Here is a 12,318-nt window from a genome sequence, read left to right as displayed (position 1 = left end):
AGTACCTGTGAATTTCCTTAAATGACTTGCTGGAGGGTATTGTGCGGTAACTATATTACGATAGCTACTTTTTTTTTTCATCAATTAGTATTGTTAAAGAGAAGCTTGACTATAGACTTCCTAACAGCAGCAAAAATAAATTCCTTCCAATTAAGTAGTCTAATAAGCTATTTAGGGTTTTACCACTTAACATTCTTTCCTTCCCATTTAATTTCAGCTTTCACTTGGATGTCATCTTGTTGAAAATCCATCACAGAAAACTATGTGGAAAAAAAAAAAAAGATGATGTTGCTAAGTGTTCCTGATGTTCAAAAACCAGCAGAAGCACAATATTTTTTCTCCATCACCCCAGGATTTTTTGCTAATAATTTAGCTTCTTCCTACTCAAAATTAATATATGAAAATATATGAAAATGGTCAATATGCAAATTCAAATATCACACTAGCTACTTGCCTTCAGTTAAGTGCTATATGCATAAATTTGAAACAATACAATATTTTAAGGTTCTTGATTATAATAATGCCAGGGTGTGCATATGTGCATGTATAATTATGCTCATTTAATTTAATCATGAAAATATTATAGGATCATTTGGTTTTCTCCTCTAAAAGTTCTTTCACTTTTTTTTCAACTAATTAATTCCACTCTGCCGTATCTATAGGAGTGCTCATGGTGAGCAATGAGTGCTGATCTGAAAGGAGCCTCGTCACATTCCTATGGAATTATGGACGTGAAGGTGGCATGCGGGAAGGTGGGCAGCCTTTTGCCCAAGCACACATTCTCCTCATGGAACAATGCTGGGCTTTTCAGTAGGACCTCGTCCTGGTCCTGGAAATACCTGAATTTTATGTTCACTTCTTCTTGCGAGTTCTCAGTGTCCTTGAATGCTGGGAATGTGCCCTGGGGCAGTCACCTGATTACACAGAAGGGACCTGGACACCAGCCCGTGAGACCTACACATTCCACATGCTTGACTGGACTGCAGCTCCGGGGATTCTGCACAGTTACTGGAATCACATGGGATACATTGAGGGGAATGAGAAGGTGGAGGACATTTAACTTAAGCAGATCATGCCACAGTTAGTAGGAGAAAATCAGCCATGGCAGAGATGAAGCACGCCAGGAAGGTTTTTGCATATTATCTTTTCCCCCACCAAGGAAATAATATTTTTCCTTTCACAGAAAGACTTTGTTCCTTTTCTCCAACATGTTAACTGAGACCGGTCTAAAGCAATAGGCTGCTTTGTACCCATCAATAGAATCTCTACAGCATCTTTTCCCCCAGGGATTAATTCAGCTTTTGATTAAATCTTTCTGAGATTTAGATCATGATGTTACAAACCTCCAAGGAACTCCTCTATGAGTTGTGACCTTCTTTATTACTCTCTGCTGTTTGATAAAGTACAAAGATTGATTTATAATGGTGTTTAGTGTGTTTGAAAACAAGGAATAGCAAGGAGAATTGGAAAATGTGAGATTAATGTAAAGTAAATATTTCCAAAAGTATGCTTTGGTTAAAATATTCTATAATTAATACTGAGTTACAACTGTGTAGCTAGTAACACTGGTGTCAAATGAGTATAATAATATTATTAGGGCTGTAAATTATAACCAGTGATTAGCTAAATAACCCTACAAAGAAGGGAGAACTGGCAAGGCTGAAAAAAGAATTTCAACTCAATATTACACATTGTATATAGTTTCGGGAGATTTAGTTTGGAGGACTTTTAAAATGAGACAAGCTCCTTTTAAATAAACTAATCATATCAAGTGTTCACTTATTTTTGGTTTCAGTAATTATTTTTGCCATTAGTATCATCAAGGATGGAAGTGATTTAACGTTTTGGGGACAACATAAAATGAATCCTTTATCTTTAATCAGGACACTCCAGTACCAAACTAGTAGCTATTTCTTGCTTTTTAAAATTCCTTATTTTCTCTCTGTCCTCAAAGCGTTTATTAGAACAGAAAGTTAACCCTTTAAGCAAGATATCCTTCTGATATCCTTGCTGCCTCCCATCAAAAGATGAAAGAAGCCCTACATAATTTAAGCAAAGTGAAGGCAATAAATACAGTATTTGAAATAATAGTAACTTCATTTTCTATATTGATAAAATACTGACAAATTTTATCAGTGGTATAAAATAGAAGTAGCACCACAGGGAGCACTTCTGAATGTTGTTTTCACATTTTTAAAAGTATTTCTTGTGACTTTTGATTGGCACATTATAATTATACGCGATAGTGGGATCCATTGTGCCATAGCAGTACATGCACATAACGTCATTTACCCAGTCTCCTTCCCAGTACCTTCCTTTCTCACTTTTCCTCCCTCCCTCATCCACTTATTCTACTCTATTGATCTCCCTTCTGTTATTGTTGTTTTAATTAGTGCATTATCTATCTATCTTTATATAGGGCATCCATTGTTGTATATTTGTAGGTGGACATACCATCATTTGGTCAATTTCCTTCCTCAGTATTACCCATGCCCTCCCCTCCTCCCTTCCTTAACATAAAAATCTAAAACCTCAGCAGAGACAATCCATTCATTTGGATGCTGGATAGCATTCTTGATAGCTCTATCCCATTTCCAATATTTACCAATAAACATTCTTTACTTTCTAGGGGACTTTTGGGAGAGGGCTAGGATACACTTAGCCCCCTTGCCCCAATGCTATGCTGATGCTAGATTTTGCAGTGCAAGAGGTTGAGAGTGGCAAGGACCATCTGAAATTGGGGAGGGCAAAAGGCTAACAACGGATTCCCTGTCATCAGGTTGATGACCCTGTCATAAACCCCCAGGCACAACGGACATCCTGACAAGAAAACACATCAGCAATTACCAGCTCATCCCATAGGTAAACAGATGACTTACAGATGACAGGGGCTATATCTCATTATACGTCTTTGAGTCAGATCCAGTCCATCTACAGGAACATTACTTCCTACACTGACTATTTAACAGGACCCTCCCTAGGGACAGTGGCTTCTACTTAAAAATACACACTTTCCAGGGCTAAGAACAAAAACTGAGCTAATCGGTTTGATAAAGTCCCATGTCACTTTTCACCTCCGAACGTTCATTACAGAAATCACCACGACTGCCTTTACAGCTTGAAAGAAGACAAGGTAAAATACAGGAGGCACCCATTTCCTTAGAGCCGAAATGCATCCATGAATATGGAAAAGCAGGGAGAAGGGGTACAGAACCAGAGAGGAAACAGAATAATAATAAGCAAGTAATGTGTACTGATCTGAGAAGTATGCCAGCAGTTGGGTTACGATAAATAAGAAAAGCAAAAGTAGATTTGAAACATTCGTTTCCCTTTATTAGCTCAGTGAGGCTGATGTGTACTGCACATTAAAAAAAAATCACAGGAATTTTCATACAATGAATAAAACCACAACAATACATGTAGAATTGGCAGGTGGAAGAAAAAGCCCAGCAAGGGCTCAACTAATCTCTCACTTTCCCTCTTCAGCATAGTTCAACCAACAGTATTACACTTTCACCTACAAATCTTAAAGTAGCTCTTTCAAATCAGCAGTTCACATTATTGAAAATGTCTGTCACATAGGTACAAATTTAGAATCATCACATTATATTACATGGCTATTCTAGGTCATCTATAGATCAGGTCTTAGACTACAGTGATTGAAGTTCTCGTTACAGCCATCAAAGAAGGACACAGAATCATCACCTACTGTAAGCTCACATCTAAAGGCATGAAAAGGTTTCCTTTTTCAACTGACCCAAACGTCCTACCCCAATAGTGCAAAGTTCCCTCTCTGCTGCTTTGAATGTTGACAGCCCGACTGGTGTTCCTGGAGTCATTTAGCAAAAATTGACTTGGGTGCACTGGAAGAATTAGTCTGCTACATCTCTTTAAAAAAAAAAAATCCCACTTTTCTAAAGCACCAGTTCGGTTACCAAAATTGTAGATGTGGTACTTACCACAGTATGAAGGCAATGGCCTGGGTCTTCTAAAAACCCTGCAGATCTATGCTGAAATTGCCTCCTGTGAAGATGGGGTGCACGTGTTCACTGGAAATATTCTCTCCAAAAAATAAAAAAATAAAAATAAAAGGAACACACCTTACGTTTCGATGGGCTACCCACAGTGTCTGCATAAGGTACAAATGCTCCACTAATTTGAGATGCGATTTGACATCCATGGAGGAAAACTATCTTCATGGTGACAATATTTGTCAGACTGGAGGGGAGGGGATAAATTAATCCTCAACATGAAGTCTGTAGTGTTGTCTCTTGATAAGTGAGAAAAGAAACCAAATAGTTCACTCATGTCAACAATCCAGGGCGAAAAAGAGAATGTATTTAAAATTGGATCACAAAAATTTAAAGGCAAAATAGAGAACGCATCTGGTCCTTAAACACATAATAGGATTTACTAAATATCGATTTCTTAAAAATAATTTATTGCTCTTAATAGTCTTTTTTTTATTATTATTCTACAACAGAAGATACCCAAAATTCCAAAAGAAAGACTGTAAACTTTAGTTTGGCGTTCACAAAGAGTTAAAATACCTGCATTTAACCTACAGAACAACAAGAATTAGGCGGATTAAAGGTGTGTTACTGTTGTAACGCAGAACCTGTGAACAAGTTCTTTTATGTTGTCATAGTATTTTTATTGCTTTCTATCTACTTAGAAATAAGAAGCCAAAAACTCAAGCAAGCATCCGACAGGACAGACAGTGGATTCACTCAGAACACAGTATGCTGGTGATAAATGACTGCAGCCGTCAAAATCCGCTGCATTGGCCTGGGGGTGAGACCCATTGTATAAGATCGTGTTGGGCGAGAGAAAGGAAAAGAACGCTTAAGTAGTAGGTATGTCACATCTTCCAGAAAAGTCACGGGAGCCAAACAGTAATCGAATCTCAATTTAGAAACTTGAATACACACTCCAAACGTCAGTGAATTCCATTCCAGGGACTCCACACTCAGATGAAATCCTGATGCTCAAAATGGAGGTTTTTCTGAAGTTTTTTTTATTGAGTTTAGCAGAAGCAATGTCATCAAGAACAACATCATGGTCACGTCAGAGGCCATGCTAGTGCAAGTAGAAACACTGCTTCTGCAAAAGGCGAGTTTCCCCAATGAAGAGTTTACACTCCCACCTGACAACCGCCATGCATCCTAGGGGAATTTCTTCTGGCTTTATTATTTTTATCATCTCATAATTTATAATAAATAGGCTATCTGCAACTGATAAATATGTCTCTTTAGTAAACAAAGGAATGAAATATCAGTATTTATACAGGATGCATAACTGTAAAAAATACAGATAAATACCATCGTCATACTCTGCCAAGGGAAAGAGATACTGGCTTCAAAGATAGTCTTCAGACACACATTAATTATTGTAAAAATCATACTGTAATTATTACCTCAGCATTTTGTATCAAATTAAAATCACAAAAATTAAAACAGAACAGCATTTTAAAAAGATTTTTGACCTCTATTTTCAAAACTACTGTTGATAGAGAAAATAAAAACATTTCTTAATGGTTACCCATTGAGAGACTTTACATAAAATCATGATATCTTCTAGAAAAATTTTAGATGAGAAAATTTCATTCCCCTAACAAATCCAGTGTATAAAACTTCAAAGAAAAACAAGCAACAAGAAAATGTGGAAAAATATCGCAGAAGTGGTTAATACCTTGAGGGGACTAGGATAGTTTTTGACAAGATGCTCAGATAGAAGCTCACCTAAGAAAGGAGGGATGGATGTGCGTAAAGCGTCATTTTTTTTTCTGTAGTTGCACTCAACGGACACACACACTGTCTTTTGTTTTTTGTTTTTTGTTTTTTACAATCAAATATATATAAGCAGTAAGTTCAGCTTCTAAATATGTTAGTGTACAATAATTGGTTCACCTCATAATTACATTTGAATATTCTCGATTAAGAAAAATTTAGCAGTTTCGAAAAGAAGGCTGCATATACAGTGCATAGCTGTAACAAAAAAGAACATCGTTGTATAGTATGTACATAAAATAAAAATACTCCATTTAACATCTGTAAATACTTAACTACATCAGAGAATGTAGCGATTACACTATCTGAACACATCCAGAGAGTTCTACTCAACTCTCCTTTGTAATGTAACACCGCGTCCGCGTCTTGGGAAGAACTGCTGAACGAGCTGCACGCTTGACCATTGACAAGGCTTTTAAGATTTGCAGTGGAAGATCAACGTTTTGGACATTTACATGGGTGTCAGGACAAAGGACGAACTACAGAAACTTCAAAATGTTAGGAAAGTTTAGCATTCTGGTGCCCGCAGCATCCTCTCCCACCCAGATTCCATGGCAAAAGGAAAAGGGAAAAGAAAGAAAGAAAAGGGAGAGAGAGAAAGAAAAAGAGAAAGAGAAAGAGAGAAAGAGGGAGGGGGGAGAGAGAGAGAGAGAGAGAGAGAGAGAAAGAGAGAGAGAGAGAAAGAGAGAGAGAGAGAGAGAGAGAGAGAGAGAGAGGATGTTAGTTCTACGGAACCTGTGGTTTCTTCGGGATTGTCACATAATCATTAGGTGAGGAGAGAAAGCTTGCTTCAAGTTGATTTTGCACTTTCTTAAAAAACAGAGTACGGAGGCCAATGCCCTGGACATCAGCAGCTGTCGTATTAGGGTTGTTTTGTGGTTGATTGATTAGTTTTCTTTCCTTTTTAAATTTATATGTTTATATGTGTATATATACTTTTTTCCTTTTGAATAGATTGTGAACATTTTGAAGTTCTAGGTTTTAAGTGTGTCTTCATGGAACTGCTGCCATTTGAAGTGGTCTGCCCTTGCACGTTCTGGTCAGGTGCCCCTAGTCCTCACAGGTGCACACACACACACACACTTCCCCCAAACCAAGCGTGCACATGTGCACACGTACCCATACACATGCATGCACGCACGCACGCACATGAACACACACACACACACACACACACAGTCACCAAGAGACTCCGGGGAAAGCAAAGCTGACACCCATAAATAAACTTGTGCTTACTAGATATCACTCTGTCTCTTGCTTCTTCAGCAGCTCTGCTCATGTAAACCATTGTTGTTGTGGTTGTTCTTGTTCTTGTTGTATTGTTGTTGTTTTGCTGTTTTGTTTTTGTACAGAGAGTGTAAAGGAGGAGAAATTCATAAGTATGACTTGAAATAGTCTGTTAGGGAAGGGCGCGCTGTCCCGTGAGGTATTCACCATCTCTGTCGTCCTCAGCCAGGTAACATGTTACCTGCGCAAGCTTCTCTGAGCTTCTTTCAGTAAACTATCAAAATCCAGAGAGTCATACTTGCTCTTGGTGGAAGCAGGGTCAAAGTCATCTGAGTTTGAATCTGAAAGAAACCCAAGCCAGGTTAGATACACTCCTTGCTGGCAGCCATTAACACAAGCATCCCAATTCAAGATTATCCCATTCACTTGCAATTTAGCCAATCAATATGCTTTATAAAAGCAATGCTCAGATGTTATTGGATATATGCATATATATATATGCAGAGCAGGGAGCCATGAAGTTCCAAAAACATATACCTATCGATTTTTTTTTTTTAAGATTGAAACACTTCTGAGAGGGTAGGCAGGGCACACTTAATACCTATGTTTTATAGATAACCATCCTCCTCTTTTCCCTGACATAAGTGACTTGCTTAGGACTTCTCAATAACTTAGATGCAGAATCAGTACAAACTGGAGCTAATGTTCTCCTTACAGGGGTTAGTCTCATTAAGCATACAAGCCAGTTAAGTGGGACAAAGATAACCATCAGAACTTCTCGTGGTTCCCAACCTGCTATACTCCTTTTGGAGGACATATAGTCAACCCCTGCATCTACCCCTGAACCTCTAAGCATTGCAGCAGCAGAGGTGCAAACTCGCCCCAGATTGGACCCAGACAAATGTTTCAGATCCTGGAGGGTACATTCACCCTCTTTACTCATTAATAGAAACAAATATACAGCTATAAATAGAACCAAACTCTTGGAACCTTAAACTAGCCCAAGTCAGATTTTGTGCAAAATTCCACATGTTCCTTCAAATAACTCTTAACAAAACAGATGTGCTTCCACAGTGTGGAATGTAAAATGCAATTCTGTTACATAGTTCTAATTTTTCTCCATTGACATCTACAAAGAAGTCAGATATTTCCTGCTGGTCTTTTGCAAGTGAGAAAGGTTGGCTTGGAAGTATAATAAAAAGCCTCTTACAAATACATTCATTATTTGAAAAACATTAATTTGAAGGGAAAACAAGACCTTTCTGGAACACATTAACAGTTCTACTAAAATATGAGCATTCCCAAGTCAATTACAAAAGAAATTCTCAAAGTGATAGAAGAGCGTAATAGATAAAATGGAAGTGCAATCGTTGACAGAATTGTTTTGCTGAAAGAACTGCAGTGCTCTAAGTGCCCCAGCTCCAGGCTGATTTTCTGCTGCCCTCGACCCCCTCCATTAACTTTCACTTGCTTAGATTTTAAGACAAGGAAATTCCTTCACTTTTCTTTTTCTTTCATTCTTACCATCCCTTGTTCACGTTTCCACACAAGATTGTCTGGGTAAGAACAACAAGAGTCACAGTTTTGCACAGACATAAAAACAAAGATAAAAAGGTTCTATCTTTCCCCAGTAATATCCCAAATACTCAATTCTTAAATTACACTGGGTATGGTCCTCTTTCATGGTCTAATGAATGGTTTGCTTAGATTACTAAGGCCTCCTGAGCAGCTGTTGTTCAAATCAACTTTTTTTTTTTTTTTTTTTGTAGAAACAAAGTGTCATTTGGTGCAAAGGGGTTTGAGATCAGCCTCCTTTTGCCTACTATATCAGGATGGGTGATTTGTCCAGACGGTGGTTCATGTGACAAAAGGCAGCCTGAAGCCATCAAGAACATGAACACATACTCTTCCTTCATTTTGAGAATTTTGAGAATAATTAAATTTCCTAACTTTGGATTATTCTAAGTGACACCAGAACTTCAGTGTTTCTGTATTTTTATTTTCAACAGTTTCTTAACTGGAAAGTGTTGACACCTATACTGTTGTACAATCATGCTATGTCACCCAACAGGTAACCACCCCCCCAAAAAAAAGAAATCTATCTTATTGCATGAAATAGAATGTGGTCACATTTCTGACACAATAATATTCACTTTGCCCCTTTTCCTCCCACTAACAGAAGGATGGTGGAATTCAGAAGATAGGAGAAGAATTTTCTAGGAATAACTTAAAAGCCACTCTATTTTTCAAAAGGAATTATTATAAATAATGATACTGTATTAACAGAAGCAAATCACATCACATTTGTAAACATGGACACTAGGTAGGTATTCAAATTAATGTTTGTTGAATGAATATATGAATCTCAAAAGCCTGTATATTATTCAAACCATGGTTGAAAATATTTGTATTGGGATCTGGGAATTATTTACCAATAAATGGAGAGGATGTATGTAAAATTATGCATATATTCAAAATGCTAATAATTTCAGACACTTCTGGGTTAAAAAGGAATTCATGATGGATGTGTTATTTCATTTTCCTTGTATGTTGGAACATCAGTATTACACATAACTACTTCCTGATCAAAAGTTTTACGTTCAAAATACTGACTCATCCTTCTATTATGATCCTGTAGTCCCAGTATACTTTCTGTGTCTTTCCTCTTTAATATTTTTTATCAAGGTGTATTAGAAAGATCCATTTGCTTATAAGACAAATGGTAGAAAGACAGATACTGAAGATTCCTATAAATCAGGTCTCACATCCTGGCCTCACCAGAGTGGCCTCTAGCAAGTCACATTGAACTTCAGTCTTATTTATAGAAAGGGCTCAAGAATGGTAGCTGAAATCATCATGTTTTGCTTATTTAAAAATATTGTTAGTTTGACTAGTTTCAATAATAGAAAAATGGGATGTGTAAGCTAATTTTACTTAGAGGAGCATATAAAAACAAAAAATTGGTCCAACCTGTCTAATATGATAGGTCATTTTACTGTCTTGGTAAAATTAATCTGTATTTCATCACCATCACTTTATTCTTGAAATACATAAAAATTCCCAATTCCTTTAAGAGTCTAGTGTATTTCATTTTCACCATAGTCAGTGCCCATGTGTTCCCTGAAGCACTTAATTTGCATTCTTCAGGGAATAAAGACAAGACACCTGGGGAGAATTTCTTAGAGTTCTAAAGCTTGCCCTGGTGTTGATTCTTCCATTTTAAAACAACTCCAAATTTCTAACTTCCCATCGCTATAATTTTAAATTATGATCACGTTTACTATTTATTGAACACCTATGTTCTGCCAGACACTGGGATAACAGCTCCTCAAACTTTTATTTAATACAGCCTCCACAACAGTATTGGTAAGGTATTTCACCAAGGAAGAACCAGGAGCTCATGGAGTTGAATCATTTCCCCAAGACCCGTGGTAAGGCAAGTTTCAAAGCGAGGCTGGCAGGGTTCCAACGCAGGGATCTTTTGATTACACCATGCCTACTCTCAGAAAAACTACCTCTCCTGCCACCAGAGAGCTTGAGGGAATTGGAAAATCCCATGCCACCACAATGCACATCAAACACACCTCTAAGAAAATACAGAATGAGCTTAGCAATGGCAAAGTTTCTATTGCTGCTGGCTAGGCAGGGAGATGAGAGGAGGGGAGGAGGCAAGCTTCTCAGAAATATTTCAGGGAGGTGCCAGTTCAATTTGGAAATACCATCCAATCCTCCCTCTACCATGATGAATCGTGATCTAAAGGCCCCTCTAGGTAGCTTATTTTAAACTCTAGATGTTTTGAGAGACCAGAAACACCCTGGCCTTCATCACCGAAGGAAATAAGTCAAATCAACTCAAGGCTTCAATCTGTCTTGAGTGTTTTTATCAGCCAACATTTGAACAAATGACTTGCCACGTTTTATATTTTTATCCCTGGGCCTCCATCTCTCTAACAGTCAGCGGCCTCTCCCCTGCTCCACACTATCTATTTAGCTTGTGAAGTGAATTATAGCATATTCCCTCTGAACAATGCACACCACCAATATCAATTACTCCAGAAGACATCACTTTGTGGAAAGGGAAAAAAAGAAATCCTTGTATTTGGTATTCATTTCTCTCTTTACACCACGCAGGAGCGATAGCAATGATGTCTGGTAATGCTGAGGAATACATGCATATGCTAATTTTATGATTATAATAAATTAATTTTGAATAATTACGTTATATGCACAAGGCATTTGCCTTCCTTCACTCCTTCCTCAAGGAATCAAAAGGCACAGGAGATAAGGAATGACAGGCAAAAGAAGAAAATCAAAATTGGAAAGGAAATTAAGATGTCCACTGTAGCATTATTTATATTATCAAAAAACTAAAGAGTGAATAAATCTGTCTCTAGAATGGAATGATTAAATACAATGGTATTATTTGCCCAATAAAATACTGCATGATCATTAAAATGTGTTGATAGAGTATCAATCCTATGAATCACATCCTCAAACATAAGAAAGTAGACATTCCAAGACAAAACACTGCAAAGCAACACAGTCAGAGGGTAATAGTGGTTATCTCTGGGAGATGGGTTGATAGGGGATTTTACTTTTCTTCTTAATAATTTTTATATTTTCCAAATTTTATCCCTTGAGTCTATACAACTGTTATCACAAGGGAAACAATATCTGTTTCCTTCTCATCAACTGTGAAATGGGGATGACAATGGTATCATCCACCCCCTACAATAACTGGGGTAATTCAATGAGAAAATGCTTGCAAAGCCCCTGGCACAGTGTCTAGCACATGGACGCGCTCATCTTCTTATCTACTTCAAAGAAAGTAAATGTGGGGTGATGTAGCCTGTGAAGCTTTCACTTTTGCCTCTCAACTTGCAATTCATAGAAAATAAGAATATTTTTCAGAGTTTGTGAATTAATAAGGAAGAGAGAATAGGACTTTCTTCTATTCTGTTCCATTAAACAAACATGGCACTGCTAGGTTTACAAAAAGGATTCAGGGTAGGTATGGAAAGGAAAATCAGATCACAAACATACCCACACAAAAGACACATGTGTGCACTTTATACACTACAAACACACACACAACACATGTAAACACACACACACACACACACACACACACATACACAGTGCAGTGTAAGCACCTATGCAGCTAGTACAAGAATTTATTTCTGCCAGTTATTGCCAAAATCTGGGACCCCTTGATTCTGAAACTGTTTCATACATTTAAAAAAAAAAATTCATTCAAATATTCCCTCCAGTAAAATAAAGTGATGAGATGCTCCTACCCAAA

General features: G+C 37.5%; 1 protein-coding gene across 5 annotated transcripts in view; it reads right to left on the bottom strand.

Annotated features, from left to right (window-relative positions):
- Positions 1-3,307: 3,307 nt before the first annotated feature.
- Positions 3,308-12,318, bottom strand: part of Ppargc1a (PPARG coactivator 1 alpha) — a 607,930-nt gene continuing 598,919 nt past the window's right edge. For all 5 annotated transcript variants that reach the window (XM_058572389.1, XM_058572387.1, XM_058572388.1 and 2 more), the window contains one exon: positions 3,308-7,357. In XM_058572389.1, coding sequence (XP_058428372.1) covers positions 7,254-7,357 — 104 coding nt within the window. In that variant the 3' untranslated portion in view covers positions 3,308-7,253. The remainder of the gene's footprint in view (positions 7,358-12,318) is intronic.

The sequence above is a fragment of the Marmota monax genome, unplaced genomic scaffold (assembly GCF_021218885.2).
Source record: "Marmota monax isolate L192 unplaced genomic scaffold, Marmota_monax_Labrador192_F-V1.1 WCK01_AAM20220418_F8-fsc00009, whole genome shotgun sequence".
NCBI lineage: Eukaryota > Metazoa > Chordata > Mammalia > Rodentia > Sciuridae > Marmota > Marmota monax.
Note: the sequence above shows the minus strand (reverse complement) of the source record. Positions and strands in the feature narration are given on the sequence as shown.